This window comes from Atta cephalotes (genome assembly GCF_000143395.1).
Source record: "Atta cephalotes unplaced genomic scaffold scaffold00009, whole genome shotgun sequence".
Lineage (NCBI taxonomy): Eukaryota > Metazoa > Arthropoda > Insecta > Hymenoptera > Formicidae > Atta > Atta cephalotes.
The window spans coordinates 2,950,001-2,966,598 of NW_012130073.1; the positions used below are offsets into that span (position 1 = coordinate 2,950,001).

Below are 16,598 nucleotides of genomic sequence, written 5' to 3' on the forward strand. Positions count from 1 at the left end.
TACTCTCTCTCTCTCTCTCTCTCTCTCTCTCTCTCTCTCTCACGTATTTTCTTTTGTGTATGTGTTATTTAATTTAATCTGTTTAATTTTATTTGTGTCTATGCATGGTTCGTCAAAAAAAGACTCGACTATTCCGTTTGTGTCTTTTACGTCATTGTGCGTCCTTGGGAATCTGACTAGCACGTAGATTTCAGTTGAATAAATTATACACTTTTCACTTTTCCTTATCACGTGTCGTTGCTGTGAAGTGCATCACGACATATCGCCGGACATGCAATTACGCTCGACGCTAAACGTAAATTCGGTACTAAATGTAAATAAACATACGATATACATATTTTAACATTTGCTGATTAATTTGCGTGATTAGTGTTCGGCTGCGTATTACGAGAGATATTTAAAACATTCGTAGACAGTGATGTTGCATTGCGTTCTTTCAGTTTGTCATTCATCTCGTTGAATTATCAGTTCCTTATGGCGATGGAAGGTTTGAAGTCCCGGGAGAGAAAAAGAATATTTTAATCTTACTATTTGCAAAAATGAAAATAAAAATTCGGTCTTGTACGTATCAACATAAATATTGGACTTCCTACCATAAAACACGGCATAATTGGCATATGTACAAGATCGTGGTAAGAAAATAAAAAAGATGATTAGCAAAATTAAACAAATTAAGAAGCCATTCATTTCATAAAGGAATATATAATATTGCATAAATAATTTCACAAACCTTTCCACAGAAAAAAACCTCCTTGCGTATCATGGAACGGTACTTAAAAGACGTATCAGTCGAAATTATGTGATGCTCACTTAAAGACGTATAATTAATCTTATAGTAATATAATTGTTTTATGCTCTCATAAAAGATGAAAAAAAATCTGCGTATGTTACGAATTCCCATTGCTTTACTCTCTTAATAAGAATTAACCAACTGTACAAGCCCTTATTGTTTTAACAATTAATTCGATAAACATAACATCAAAACAATTATCGCGTTGATTTCGCATATATTTTTGTCGTCTCGAACAGCGATTCGCACTCCGTCGCGAAGTGACGCACACACACACATACGCACATCAGTCTCTATCGTATCAAAACTTTCGAGTCATACTGTTAAAACCGTCGTCAACCATCATGATGGATCGGACTTACTGAGGAAGCTAACAAGCACTTGCTCATGCCGCGCGCCAAAGCGAGCGAATCTTTTAAGTATCGCGACCCTGAGAGTCGTGGTATTGGATATTGGTTAATTCTTGCTGTTACTACGCGGACTCGCGGGTTGACTGTTCGCCTGCTGCTGCGCACGTTGTATATAGATGTTCAGTAGTTTGAGCTTACTGGAGTATAGACAACTTAGATGTGGCTTCAACACTTCCTCGCCGACCGCGACGTGGATTGCCACCATGCAAAAGACTGCGCTCTTACGAACCGCGCTTTCATTGTCATCGTAAGCCTGTAATACAAAGAAACATACAGTTAGTACATATACTCTTCAATGTTCTACTGTTCAATGAGAGAATGACCTCGGTTTGCGCATAGCAGGCAATGTAACAACACTACGTACAACACTATAAAGCGCAAAACAGACGAGTTTTTCTGAGGTTATTCTCTCGTTGAATGGAATACAATACAATACAATACAATACAATACGCCAAGGAATACAATACAATATGTTAAATACAAATTTGAATTTCATTAACTTTTCTCACCTTAATAAGACCAGGCATTACTTTGGCAAGATGAGGTTCAATAGCTTCTCGACCCCAATGCTCTACCACTTTATGCAACATCTTTATCGCGCCCATATTCAATGGATATGATTCTGTAGCAATTATAGTGGAGACCAAATGGATAATTTGTTCCGGTTTTAAAACCATGGCCATCGTTGCCGCGCACTTTTCCGCATTCCAATGAACCTGTTAATGATATATAATGTCACAGATATGTAACATTACTAACTTGTTAATCAAAAAATTAAACAGAATTAATACTCACTGGAGATCTACCGCCGCTACCTCCGGAAGAATCAACTTTTTGATCATCTGATTTGTAGGCGTAGATAACTTTCAATATTAGTAACTCATTGTAAGAGGAAAAACTTTCTACCAACTCGGAACATTTAAGCATATCGATCAGCGTTTGTAGAACTTCTACTTGTATCACTTTGCCGTCATTGGATAAGCTGTCTAATAAAACTTTGAGCACTTTCCTGAAATATCAAAGAATCGTTAAATCACCAGGATTAAAATACCGCGTTAAGGTTCGCTACTGATATACTAGTTCTTCTTTATAAAAGAAGAAAAAGAAGCTAATATTCCGATTGCCACAATCAACTCCAGTAGGAACGAGCCTTAAGATACGTGTCAGTTATACGTACTTGAAATTTCGTTTAATATATGACGAATCGCCTTCGCGGACATAGAGTTGAAATTCTTGCAACGCCGATACTTTTTCCGTAGTTTGCGCTACTTTAGATTGCAGAGTTTTAACCATATTATCCACGATTTCTGGTCTATTTGTTGAATCTGGTGATGATCCTGTATATAAAGTAAAGTAAAACATTTCAATTTTATATACACAGATTTTTTTCTGAAAAAATAAAACACATACCATGCGTTTTATAACCATTGTTCTCTTGAGGTAGAATCAAATCACCGGCAATTGTATCGGATCCATTCACCGTTATGTTACTAACAGATCGTCCTCGTTGCGTCGGTGAGGAAACGGACGAAGATCGACCCTGAAATAATAATTTGGATAATTTTCGTAATTCAGTCTTGTTTTCATCATGATATTATTTTATTAAACTTACCGAATTGGATAACGTCAAACCTTCCATTCTTTCCTCCACATCTGCCATATTGCTAATACCACTATCTTTACTGGTGGTGGCTCTCTCTAAACGTTCGAAGCCATAATTTTGGATTTCGGCGGTCGTGCGTCGTAGAGATCTGTAGAAAGAACTTCAAAAATTAGTATACTTAATATTGTTTAAAAATAAAGATAAATTAGGTTTCATTATATTTAATTATAAAATATCTAGATTGTGTTGCAAATAAATTAACATGACAAAACACTGTCCACGCACTTATATACTTCCTCCAAGTTCTCGTCTCCTCCATCGATTTCAGTCTTGTCCGCTTTAACATCGTTTTTCGCTTTCGTTCGAGCGGGCGAATTTTGCGATCTAGGCGGTGGTGTACCAGGTGATGCCGGAGTACTAGAAGTGGAAGATTTTCTTAAATGGTTCTGTACTAAAGGCCAGGCTGTTTCCTAAAAAAAGAAAAACAATGATTTAATGCGATATGAGAAAACGCAGATGAGTAAACTAATAATAATTAATTCATTCAACACACTTGATAGTATTTTGGTAATTCGGAGAGTATCATAGTAACTTGAGGCGGATTAAGATTGTAAAGTGATATCACAGCGTTTTGCGCATGTCTCCTCACGTCGTGGCTTTTGCCATCATTCGACCAGTCGAGCAGTCGTGCAAGTGCTGTCGCTGCAGAACTGCCTAGCGCGGACGGTTCTGCCGTCTCAGCGATCTGCGTGATAAAAGTCAATGCTGCTACTTTCACGCGAGAATTTGGTGTTTGTGTTGGATCTGTCAGATACCTCATCACAGCTGGTAGAAGCTGTTGGCCCGGGAAATAATCTCTGGACAAATCAGTACATATACGTGCATTTTAAAATTTAATAATCACAATAAACTCGATTACAAATGATACACTATTGCGTGAATGAAAGTTATTGAATCCTTACCTCACAACATCAAGCGTTTTGTGTATCTTTGTTTGTATAGATCCCAATAGATCAGTGCCTAACTTATTGAGAAGCCTCGCACATAAAACATACAACCAATCGCCAAGACCTTCGTTGTGAGTAATCAGTAGTTCGTTCAATGTGTCCAAGAACAAACTGAACACCTTGGTATGAGAATCCATAAACATTTTCGTAAAAATATCGGTCACTCTACGCAAATCTGTTGTTGTCAAAGTATTTCCGTTGCTCAAATAATGTTGCAAGCCCACTAAACCTTCTTTTCTGTCTCCCCAATGTTTATGAGCACAGTTTTCAATAATTTCTTTGATGTCCTGTAAAATGAAAAAAAATTGCTGCGTGTTGCTTTCCAAATATTAATATTAATTCATAGCTGCTATATTCTGAAATATTCTTGCAAAATAATGGATAACAAAAAGAATGTTCTCAAAATAATAATCTTTTCTTTTTTTAATATTAACATACAATTACTGTATTAATCGATTTACGAATATTTAATAAATCAGTTTTACTTCAAAGAGCAGAAAATAAAAAAAAAAAAAAGAAATTTAACAAACCTTCGGGATAGATTGATCCCATAGATCACGGTATAATCTCGATTGAGAGCCACTCCATGAAAACGACTAATGGGTAGATGGGCGATGGAGAAATATGGAGAACAGAACGGCGTGTCGCGTTAGTCCAAACCAAACAAATATGCCGCAACAAAACCAAAAGTGAAAAAATCATGCATTAGCTACATTATCATACAGTGCTAAAAGCTTCATTGAGGTACTTTGTTTTCTATAATAAAAACTTGATTTGTATAATCAATAAAAAATTGTAAAATAACCTCACACATTTTATATTTTAATAAATATATTTTTTATTAAATTATATAAAACTTATATAAAACTAAAATATTCAAAATTGAAACTTACGTATTAATTTGCATGCCATTAAAATAAAAATAAAATCCAAGTACCGTGTATAAGCATTAACCAACCAATTATAAAAAGCGGTAAATTTTAATTATAATATAAAAATTAATTATAATATAAAAATGTGTAAATTCATAATATTAATAGCACATGACACATAAGTGAAAGTGTTCGTCATTGTCTCCTTTGTAAACGTGTGTGTGCTAGCTTATAAGAAAAAATTAATTTAACATATTACATAACTTCGATTTTGTAATGTGATATATGTCCATGTTTTGATCGAAGTAACAAAAATTCAATACTGAAGCCAACGAATGTGCGTCACTTTCTTATTTCTTTTATTTACTAATAAAATTTGCACTTACATCACTGGCTCGTCTAAAACCGTCTATACTTCTTTCCGAGCATATACTGCTGTTTTCGCTGTCGTCACTGTGATCCCCTTTGTTACCCGGTATTCTGGTGTAATTGTCGATACTGTCGAAGGTTAGAGCGTCCGCCAACGCAGACTCCGCTTCGCGTGACTTCTGCAACATCTTCTGCGCCATCACTGGTGGTCTAGTGCTGTCCGTTGGCGACATATGTAGATTCCTCCCTCTATCAATTCAAATAACTTGTATCACAACTATATAAATTTATAGCATTTTCGATAAACGGAATTGTACTTACCTTAGTTTGCTCCCAAATCTCTGCGGACTCGGCTCACGACTATTGCTTGTGCTGCCAATAGTATGGCCGGATAATCGCCTTGGTCTACCGATCAGTGATTCACCTTCACGATTATACGTGGCGTAACTTAATCTAGACGATGGGGAACCCGATCTACTACTAGCTGTTGTGAAAAACAATTTTCGTTAATAATTCTCCATTACGTGTTTCTTTTCTTTCTCTTCTCAAAAAATTGCCAAACATACGTTGAGATTGCGAAACTCCCGCCACTCTTGTCCTCGTTCTTGCCACTCTTTCTGGGCTAGCAACCGCATTGGGATCCGGGGATTTAGTAGGACGAGCTAAAATAAAATGATACAATTTATTGCATATATAATGACAAAGAATTGTTTAATGTTCAATTTGATTATTTTACTTTATAAAATTTAGTAAGGTATTACTCACGAAGTGCCGCTGCTTTTTGTCTGCTCATATTCGCGTACATCAATCTCGCTTTCGCTCTTTGAGCAGCTTGCAAATCAATTGCGCTGGTAGATCTAACTCCTGGCGTACCTCGGTCTGTAGAATTATAAAGCGGATTAATTCTGTGATATTAGCTCCATGTAATTTCTACTTTACAACTTCTGTGCAAGATTAAAAAAAGGAAATCAACGTAAGACAACAATTCCGTTTGTGCATCTTTCTTTGGAGTGTGTGGGGTAACGTGTGCAAAGTGCGATTTATTTCTGAAGGAAATGACGATAGAACAATTACAATGACTGTCTGTTGGTCTTTGTAGTATCGGGATACCAGATTGACGATAAGACCGAGGCAAGGACGGAGTACGTCTGAGCGGACCGTGCGGTTGACCCGTGGTCTGATGCAAATTTTCCGTACTACCTTCATATGTTTAATGTAAAGAGAAGTCGCAAAGCAGCATGAAAACAGAGTGACAAGTCTTTTATATTAAGATTGCAGTATGAGTAACATTAATACATTCAAATGCAACGTAATCCGTTTTAATGGAACATTTTATCGCGGTAATAAACAAGCAGAAAGTCTTTACCTGCTGCACTCATCACTGGTCTGGCTGTACGTGGACTAACACTCGACGATCTCATATTAGCCATGACATTTAAGCTGTTACTACTACCACTATTACTAAGAGACATTAAGGAGCGTTTATACGTCGCGTCCAAGTTATTAAGTAGTATCTCAGCCTGCTCTGGAAAGTGATTTTTAAATGCCCAGTATGATCTATAAAAAATGATAAAATTAATAAATTATTAAATTAATCTAAAATGAAGGCAGGCATCATTAGAATCCGGCTACAAAGGACTACTCACTTCCTGGCGAAGACTCGTGCTTCTGCGTCGGAATCCGCAATACCCTTTTTAAGTGCATCTGGCAATATTGTTATATGCTTCTGCAATATCTGCGTAGGCCAGGTTTGCAGGATTAAAGCCAGATATTCCCAAGACGCCCTACGAATATCTCTGCTCTTGTTGCTCACGCATGATATAATAATAGGCACATATCGAGTACAGTGGGTATTTTGAAGGATAAACCGAACTGCCACCGCTCCGGCTGTCGCTACGACCTAGTTGAAAATGGTGAGAGTAATTAAATTCTTACCTCTTATAGAAATTACATAAAAACTAACGGACACGCGAACGACGTAAAACTCTATGAGGTATGACGTTCGTAAAGATGTGCAATTAGACTCAATACAGCAATTTAGACAATAATTGTATCTAAATGTAGCAGCGATCTAGCATTCCGTGAGATTTACCTTGGCACTGTTCTGTATGAGGTTCATTAACGTGAGCAAAACCGCCTCGCCAAAACTGGCGAATTTGGTCTTCAGGCTCTGACTCAGAAAAGCGAGAGTTATACAGGCTTCTCGCGCTACTTGGGATCTAAGGTCAGTGCAGGCCTGTTCGAACGGTCGCTGTACGCTCTTTAGGCACTCGTGGAAATTTTCGTAATTAGTGCCACCTGCGAGTACAATGGCTCTTAACTTTCTCATCTGGAAAAGCAGGAAGACAACGGATAAAAAATATCGTCAAACCACGGAGAAAGATAATCTCATTTTCTCGCGATACATACGCTATCCATTCTTTGTTTCCAATCCTTTTTATCGTCACCCACGGTATCCCTGATACTTTTCATCTGTTCTTCGAGATCCTTTGCTGAGAATAGATTAACGGTAGGTACATCCTCGAATGAAGTAATAAAGCATTCTTCGTCAACGGCTCCGGCTTGCGCTGAATACAAGTAATGAAAATAGTTTTTTTATATTCACTTCGATACGGAAATACATATGTACGCTAAAGAACTATACTTTTCTTTGCACGTTCAGAAATTGTGAATGATTGTGAAACTAATTCTAAATTACATAGATTGCTATAAATTGCTGTGAATAATGCTCAAGCGGCCGCGAAATGCATTACAGATAAACAAAAACGATGACTGCAATATGTAATAAATAAGCACTGTATGTAGTTACATGTCAAAAATTATAAATGAGAAGCATATGGCTGATTAAAAAGCAATAACACAGAGGGTATTTATTATTCTAAGGAATTAATGATTTATTGACAAAATTCTGCAACGCAGAATTTATTCGCATCTAAGAGTCTGAATTGCATCGCGCGATTATCTATGTAATCATTTTCTTTTGATCGAAAACATTTTCGATTGACTTTCCAAAATATTTTCTAAAATAGTAATTGCCAATAGTAGAATTTTGATATACCTGATGTCGATCTTACTGATTGAGTTCTTTTGATGGTCGCTGCCCTTGGGACTGTATAGGATGAAGTACCAGAAGGAGCTGTCATGCAAGCGAACAGTTAGCATATTCTCGTCATCGAAAGGTTAACATACGTTGACCTTTTGTTGGCGAGTTTCTCTGACAATGTATTGTTAACAAAATGCAAAAGTAAAACCGCATTGCGGTTAAAACTAAGTGTAAGTAAGGATTATGGCACATATTTTCCGCGTGCGCTTCATTTGCAGACCGGTGCTTCTGTGATATTTGAGTCAACACTGAGTCATGACATTCATATATATTTCGAATGAAAGACGAAGAGACACATCTCAGGGTAAGATACACGACACAATTGGTTACATAAAAAGCTTTTTGATTTATACGACATAAACTAGCACTGCTATCATTGTTTCAATATAATTTAAAAATATATCGATGTATTTAATATTTACACTCTACCTAAATACGTTTAACAAATTTTATAAATTAAAAATAACTCGTTCCACGAATATTAACATACTACGAATATTAACATACTACTTGAAATATTTGCATAAACAGCTACTAACGAAAAACGATTTTAGAGAAACTTGCTTTACTGTTACTTTTGCCGTATATCATGCTTAAAAAAAATAAAATAAAAAAAAAGAATTTGTGATAAGTTGTAATAATAATTATAGCATCACATGTGAGATAAAATTTGATATTTGAATATACCTAAGGCAGAGGATGGTGTTCTAGCAGGCCCAAATTGACCTCTTTTCGGGGGCATATTAAGCCTTTTAACGGGAGCCGATTTGATCTGCAATAGACGAGTAATTTTTTTTCAAAACGTTATTTCTATTTATAAACATGCAATGGAGCTGATTTTTTGGATTTAATACTTACCGCTGCTCGATCAAGTTCGTCGGTATCTTTGCCAACTGAAAAAAAAAAAACAAAACAAACTGTCACAATCGCAACTTGGTATATCTTTCTTATTAATTCCGAAAATAAATTAGAAGATTTTGAAATTGCAGATTTTTTAAAAGAAGAAATAAAATATTTAGAATCAAAATGATCTACAGAAAATTGTATTTTATTATATTTTATAATTTAATTTAAATTTCAAATCAATATCATTATTTTGTTACAAAATGTAACGTAGACTTTCAGCACATGTTTGAAATAATTATTGACATCACTATTTAAAAAATATTTGTATCAATTAAAATTATAACCGCTTTATGTCGAGATGATTGTCCTTTCGTGCGGCAGAAATAATTCATATACCTAAATCTGGATACAACCAAGGCGGCTTGTGGATGTCGCAGTGACATCCTCTCGCCCTCGCACCCGGATGCTTCACTATATTATCCCATTGCAATATCCATCTACTGCTCGCATCCCACAATTTCTTATCGATACTGGGATACTTCTTTAATCCCCGACGTAGACAACGATGCCCGCTCGGTATTAACACGTCGGCGTCGTTCATCGTGATCGATGTATACGATATTTTAGCGAGTACAGCAAGGATAAATTCCTCCATATGTCGCAGTAGAATTATAACGACGTTGATATTTCGCCAGCGTCATCATCATCTTAATAAACCAGTTGCGAACGTTTCTTCGCCTCTATCTTCGATCGCACTATAATAATCTTTCTTTTTTCTCTTTCAGAAGACACTGTAAATATCAACCTTATATCGGAATAATATCGTCGTAATTAAATTAATAATTTGAAAATATTTACATTAAACAATCTAATAATTTGCGATATTCATTAATTTTGCCTAATTACGCGTTTTTTCAAAGATTTCGTAAACATTCTTCGATTTTTAATCAGAACAATGAGAGATAAATAATCAAAAATGAAATTTTTAGATGCTACGACGATATTTTTTCGAGGATGCGATAAAGAGCCAGTTTATTGCGCGGAATTAGCCGATTTATCTGAACTGTTACGTAACCAGTAGCACAAGTACTCAAATTTATAACTCCTTCGAACTCATCAAGGAATTTCCGCTAATGAGTAGTGATCGGAAATCACGAAAGTGTAAAAGTCTCGATATATTGTGGGAAAACCGGCGTATATGCGAGCGATGTACGTGCAGTGAAAGTCTTCAATTGTTTTCTTTTCCTACCAGGCCGCTTCGCATCGAATTAATTTCCATATCCTAATTGGATTCCTGCGAGACTTACCTTATTAATTTGCCGCTCCGCGCGAGTTACTCATTAGATCACCTAATCGAGCGCGTCAGATGCGCGGATTTAAGCCAGGATTAATTGATACCGCGGATTTCATTTCGCAGATTCATATAATATCCGTAATAGAAGACAATAACCCGATTTATAACGGCTTCACATGCTATAAATTTCTAACAGCCTTATTTATTTTTAACAGTTATAATTAGCGTCATTAATTTTAACTAGCTACAATTAAAATGTTTGCAAAATTACTTTATCGATTAAATCAATTTACATAGAACGCGAATTTATTTATTTCTTTCCCTAATATTACAATCTCGTAATTTTTCGAAGAATGCAATTCATCCAATTGAGAAATCGCGTCGTCGTGATATCAAAAAAACATCACTTAATAAACTATTCAGGGAAAAATGATTGGAATTATTGTGGGGTAAACTGGCAATTTGTGGCAAACGGTAAGCGGCACTTAGATCTATATTATATACTCTCTAGACTATCTCGTATTTCTTTGTCGGATTTCCAAATTGTCGGCGTAACAGTTCCTAATGTTTACTCTTGCCTTTCTCGCAAGCATATTATCTACTTTCCGAGCATTCTTTGCGGTCATACACACGCACGTACACGCTCTTGCATTAAGAAATTCTGTAATATCCAGGTGCGTGCATTTACTGCGGTAAAGACTCCTTCTTCTCCCGTGAGGCAAATGTATGTAGAGAATTTGCCGTGTTACTCGAGGAGTTTTGCTTGCATTTAAACCATTAATAAACTTCAATTCCCATGTTAGTGTTACTACACTTAAAACCCAACAATGACAATTGTTCCGTCTTCTCGCAGTAATTAACGTTGTAATCTAAGGCCCATGGCACATATAAAAACATAAGAGCAGGAACAGAGATTCTTGCATAAGGCATAAAAGAATTAACCAGTTTTTTTATTTCATTTCAAAAAGGAAGAAAATGAAGGACTTCTTGATTGAATCATTTTCTTATGTATTATGCAAGACTCTGTGCTGCTTCCGCTCTAAAGCTGCATCTACAATGTGATTTTGAAGCGTAAAATTTAAATTTTAAACGTCAAACCGTAAAAAGTTTAAATTGATCAATCATAGTCGATGATTCTCCTCACATTCGACTGTGAATGATCGATTTCTTACGGATTGAGGCTTAAAAGCTTAAGTTATACGCCTTAAAATGTCATTGTGAACGTCGCTTTAGGCAATAAGACGTAAGCAGTAAGCAAATTGGTCAATCCAAAGTAGAGAACGTAAGATTTATTTATCTTACATTCTCTATGTTATTGTGATTGACCAATTCGCTTATTGTATATGTTTTATTGCCTACTGTTTTTCTGGATTAATTTTTCAAAATTTGTATTGGCGAAATGTTTACTTAGAAATTATATAATGAGTGTCATTAAGATACAACTGTAGGAAATCGAAGACGGTAACAATTCAGGCCGTGTGAAAGACAGGTTGGACTTCTCCATGGAACCAGTTCAATGTTCTCAGACAACTTACGAACGCGAATTCATATACCTGGCATTACCGACAACGATCGATAGTCCAATAACAAAGCGAACTGTTATTACATACATTGCTAATAATAACACACACCGTTCCGGAATCGAGAATGCGATAGATATACTAATTCTTCAACTGTCGACCGACGATCGCGACCTATTTATTAATACCTTCAATACCAGCTTCGGTGTTCTCCGGTAACAATGAACGTGCATTCACACGCGCCACGTAACAAGATCGGTTAATAGGGAAAACCCATTTTCTCACGTTACAGATAGCATCGTCTCGCGAGCTTTTTGCTCTCGAGTTCCACCGTTCAAATGTCCCGAGTTGCCGACTGACTGTTGTGTCGGGAAGTTTCGAAACCGACAGATATTTGCATGTTCTGACAATCTAGTTTCGAATAAATTTAACGAGAAATGTACGGACGCGTATAGTCAATTGATGATATAGAAATATCTATCTTATAATTATGTCCATTTTTATCAATGTAGTTTAATTTTAATCTTGATTCAACTAATTCTTCGTCTTTTTCCTGCTCTAGAAATTAAAAAAAAAGATGAAGAGTAAGAAGAACCGAGATTAAAGTTAATTTATATTAATAGAAATGGACATTAGACGTGGACGTTAAAGCAAAGAAAAAGACTATTAAAGACTAAAGATCATGGCAAAAAAATTAAATAAAACGTAAGCAATAAACGGTGAATCACACAACAATCATTTAAGTCTTTTATGACAAGTTATTAATTATTTGTCTTATCCTACGTCTAAGACAAACTTAAGTACGCACGTTCTCGTTTAAAAGAATATGTCCGAAATTATTGAAAAACAAGAAGAAATAATTAATTACCGATTTATCGAGGGAACGAAAGTTGCAGAAATAAACTAAACTCAAACACGATACGTAAGTCCACTTGCAGTAAAACTCCAACTTTACGTGGAGAAACAAACTGTATGTTTACGAATAACAAATATTTAAACGAGATCACGCTCAAAGAGATTTATATAAAGCTATATTCTCACACTGAAGCATCAACGAGAAACTTTTTGTTCAATGTTTCTTGAAAAAGTTGTCGAAAGTTTCATGACGTTTCTTAATATTTCTGCCAGAGATAAAAGTTGCTGTTTCCAATCGAAAGAAAATGTTCTTGGAATTTGAAAACATTCATCGATAATTCAGTAAGCAATAAAAAGTTTCTCGTTGCTCCTGTGAAAACAACTTTGGAGTGTTTTCCAACAAAAGATAAAAAAGTGCATATGCCCACAGGATATAATGTACAATACAGTGAATCATTACATCCGTTTGTCAATGTTAAATAAAGATGAAATAATCGCTATGTTATATTGTATCTTTTCCTTATGATTACAAGTTATATTCTTTTACGTTGATTCTCAAGTCATCTATACTGATTATTTTTCAAATAAGTATTTTTCTAATTGCCTTTAAATACAGATTAAAAAATTCTTCTCTGCAATTAAAGTATAAATATAATCAAACTCGATCGACACAAAAAAAAAAAAGTTGGAAAATTACAGTTTTATTATCGACTTCTACATTGATATGAACAATATTTGCTTTATATACAAGTTTTATACTTTATACATATAAGACAATCTTAGTTTAGACTAAAAATTATAATTGTATAAATTATGATTATATAAACAATGTTGTGTTCTTAGACTTGGATATCTAATATAAAAGACTTAATTAGTCAGAAAATTTGTACGTATGTGCGCGCGATATTGATATAATAGCGTATGTCAATGACACATAAATCGTGTGTGTAAGTCCTACCAAATCGATAATACAGATGGCTTTAATATCCTCATAAGAATACTACTCTTTTCGAATAAAACTTCTAGTCACTAATTAAAACTTCATATTTATAAAATCATATATCAAGAATCAATAAAAATTATTTTCAAAAATTCTGATCATATCAATCAGATTCTAGTCGAAATAATCATCAGATCAATTGTGACGACCAGAAATCTGATACCATCAGAATCTTCCGATTGGTTTATTTTTAATCAGAAATTTTTCTTAGAGTACTCTTGCTGGAAAGCACTGTTAGATTACAGGCAATTTTCAGCCTGACTGAAACTCGATTTTCATCTCGAGGACATAAGTCCATTAGTATCTTTTTTTTCGGAACGGAAGAGGGCAAAATGATGGACAATTTGATGGTTTACTTCATCTGCTCCCGAATCATTCATGTAAAGATAATTGTGTGGTTATAAAAAAATAAATAAGTAAAAAAAATGAAAAAAAAATTTTCGTACTTCCCGGAATCGGTTGCGTCACGCAATCCGACCTCTATTGCACGCAAACCGATTACCGTACACGTGCGCGGGCACTTATTGCCGACGTAGATTAGCATCGCGTAGCGGTAGATCGGCGCGGATATCGTATATAAAAATAAAGAGACACTGAGCCGTGTATTAAATCACGCAAAAACCGAAGTGGACTCGCCGTCCGTTAGAACGACAGCGAGTGATCGACGCGCGCGGTTGTCCGTTTCCATCGTTAATTACGGTACGATCGATCGAAAATCTTGATTAAGGTGCCGCTTTATTTATGTCGAATAAACCGTGACAAATGGTTTTGCGCCGTCGAACCTTTCGGTTTTCGTTTCACGCCTCGTTATGAGGCGATTTATTCGAAATAATGCAAAGACATCCCCGGCGCTTTGTGCAGCTCGCGGCGCCGAAATTAACCACAATTAACCTGTTCGGAACTGGTTCCGCGTATGCAACGACGATTATATATTATGGTTTTTTTTTCCTTTCTTTTAGAAATAAATGGGCGGGCAACGTCGAAGGAGAATGCAGAGTCCTGTTCCTCGCTTGTTTTGCGCAACGCCGTTGTAACGCAGAAATTAACAGCGCTTAAAGATTGTCGAATGAGCGCTTTAAAGATTGTCGCAATATCGCTTTTACGCTCCAAGTCAACGGAATAATTAATGGAAAATGCCGATGGAGGCATTTGACTTTAGATTTCAAAACGCGTTTATTTTCTTCGTACAGGTGGAAGGAATTGAAAACGAAGTCATGTTCTTTGAAAGAAGCGAGAACGAGAGGCGCTCGTTGTATTACATAATTAAGGCCGCTTCTCCATGTCCAACGTAATAAATGCGAGTTTTGCATTAACAATCCCTCTGCAGCGAATGCTCGAGCGAATCTAGTTCATCGCACGGCCGAGAAAGTGCATTAATAATTCCGACTAGCAGCCTCGGTCGTTTCACACACTCGACGACGAACTTTTGTTAACGCACTTTTGTTAATCCCCCCCACAATTCCTTTAGTAAACTTCTTATCTTTCTCAAAGCGGACCCGAAACGTGACACAAATAGAGACGACGCCGCGAGTCTATTCCAACGAACGGAAGTTCGATGACGATATATCATCAAAAATTTCTGGAAGTCCTTCGAGGTGTAGCAAAGTCGCGTTTTCAGACGCTTCATTTCAATTCCTGGCGATGAAAGGCGAGATTCCGAATCAAAACTTTATTTTAGGATTCGACGATCCTTCTTGAAGACGGAAACTTATTTACGCGATTTCGACACACGAGATGTTCGCTTCGAAACTGAATAATGAAGAGAATATTTATGGTGACCATATATTCTTTAACGCAAAGGACAGTCATTTATTTCAAAAAGCAGTCCTTTAGTTATTTTTTTCAATTTTGTTTTTATTTTAGTAAAATTACGGGGAATTCCTTTCTAATTAGCATTGCAATGTCTACTAATGAGTGATTTATTACGGAAACTACCGACAAATGTAGTTTTATATACAATATTAGCACAAAGTCACAAGTCACAATAACATCAAAATGACATCGAAATGAGTCGTGATTGATTAAAAGTGACTTTTAATCAAAGCAAATATTTTAACATCATTTTAACGATGACTTACGCTTTGCTTAGAAATTATCTCAAATATAGTGCCAAAAATTTCAGAAATTAATGCGCAGACTTTTTAGTCACAAAGGATGCTTTCCATTCGGTAAAACAAATCACAAACATTCCATCTTTCCAATCATTAATATCACAATTGATATCCATTGAAATAATTTGATCAACGAAGAAATGACAGCGACTTACGGAAACTGTATTCATCGCATATTTCGAAGAACTTTAATTTATAATATTCAAATCTGTTTAATATTTAACTTATTACGTAACATAGAACTTGTGTGTTTTTATTATAACATTCAAAAGATCCTTTAAGGACGAACCGTTTGCTAAAAAAATTTAAAAGACATTGAATATTAGCAATCAAAAACTTGATTCTTAGCTCTTTTTTAACTTTTATTATCATTTTATCTTTCTTGATATTTAATAAATAAAGAGCGACACTTGTATCATTTTGTCACGAAATGGAAAGCAGGCGATTTCGTTTGAAAATATTTACAAATAAAGTCCAAAAAAAATTTTTAGGTTTGTCCTTTATTTTCTCCAAGAAAATATGGCCACCGTAAAGGATAACGCGTGTGTCGGCGCAATAATTCTTTTCGGAATAACGTGGCTCTCGCATCCTCGGCGTCGTTTCTTCACACAACACTATCTCTCACCATAGCCGCGGGCGCGAAACAATCGGACTCGCTCGCGCGAATTCTATCCTATGCGGCTGCAATCGAGTGCAGCAACTACGAAGCCAAGCGCTCGTTGTTTGTTTCACAAAGCCCGGCCGCGCACTGCCGAGAATTCCTTCGACGAGCCGTCCACAACGACGGTTGAAACGTCGCGCTGTCGCATGATGGTAG

The 16,598-nt window shown here is 35.9% G+C and overlaps 1 protein-coding gene across 1 annotated transcript in view; it reads right to left on the reverse strand.

Annotated features, from left to right (window-relative positions):
• Positions 1 to 662: 662 nt before the first annotated feature.
• The window catches only part of LOC105627495 (CLIP-associating protein 1-A), a 42,024-nt gene continuing 26,088 nt past the window's right edge, over positions 663 to 16,598 (reverse strand). Inside the window, exons 6-27 of the mRNA XM_012208775.1 lie at positions 9,014 to 9,048; positions 8,843 to 8,927; positions 8,111 to 8,188; positions 7,462 to 7,619; positions 7,145 to 7,381; positions 6,699 to 6,952; positions 6,419 to 6,609; positions 6,127 to 6,252; positions 5,818 to 5,931; positions 5,619 to 5,714; positions 5,374 to 5,536; positions 5,070 to 5,301; positions 4,342 to 4,407; positions 3,767 to 4,098; positions 3,358 to 3,661; positions 3,090 to 3,274; positions 2,814 to 2,952; positions 2,612 to 2,741; positions 2,379 to 2,538; positions 1,997 to 2,210; positions 1,711 to 1,917; positions 663 to 1,453 (exon numbers count right to left, since the gene is read on the reverse strand). Of these exons, the coding sequence (XP_012064165.1) occupies positions 1,247 to 1,453; positions 1,711 to 1,917; positions 1,997 to 2,210; positions 2,379 to 2,538; positions 2,612 to 2,741; positions 2,814 to 2,952; positions 3,090 to 3,274; positions 3,358 to 3,661; positions 3,767 to 4,098; positions 4,342 to 4,407; positions 5,070 to 5,301; positions 5,374 to 5,536; positions 5,619 to 5,714; positions 5,818 to 5,931; positions 6,127 to 6,252; positions 6,419 to 6,609; positions 6,699 to 6,952; positions 7,145 to 7,381; positions 7,462 to 7,619; positions 8,111 to 8,188; positions 8,843 to 8,927; positions 9,014 to 9,048 (3,713 nt within the window). The 3' untranslated portion in view covers positions 663 to 1,246. The remainder of the gene's footprint in view (positions 1,454 to 1,710; positions 1,918 to 1,996; positions 2,211 to 2,378; positions 2,539 to 2,611; positions 2,742 to 2,813; positions 2,953 to 3,089; positions 3,275 to 3,357; positions 3,662 to 3,766; positions 4,099 to 4,341; positions 4,408 to 5,069; positions 5,302 to 5,373; positions 5,537 to 5,618; positions 5,715 to 5,817; positions 5,932 to 6,126; positions 6,253 to 6,418; positions 6,610 to 6,698; positions 6,953 to 7,144; positions 7,382 to 7,461; positions 7,620 to 8,110; positions 8,189 to 8,842; positions 8,928 to 9,013; positions 9,049 to 16,598) is intronic.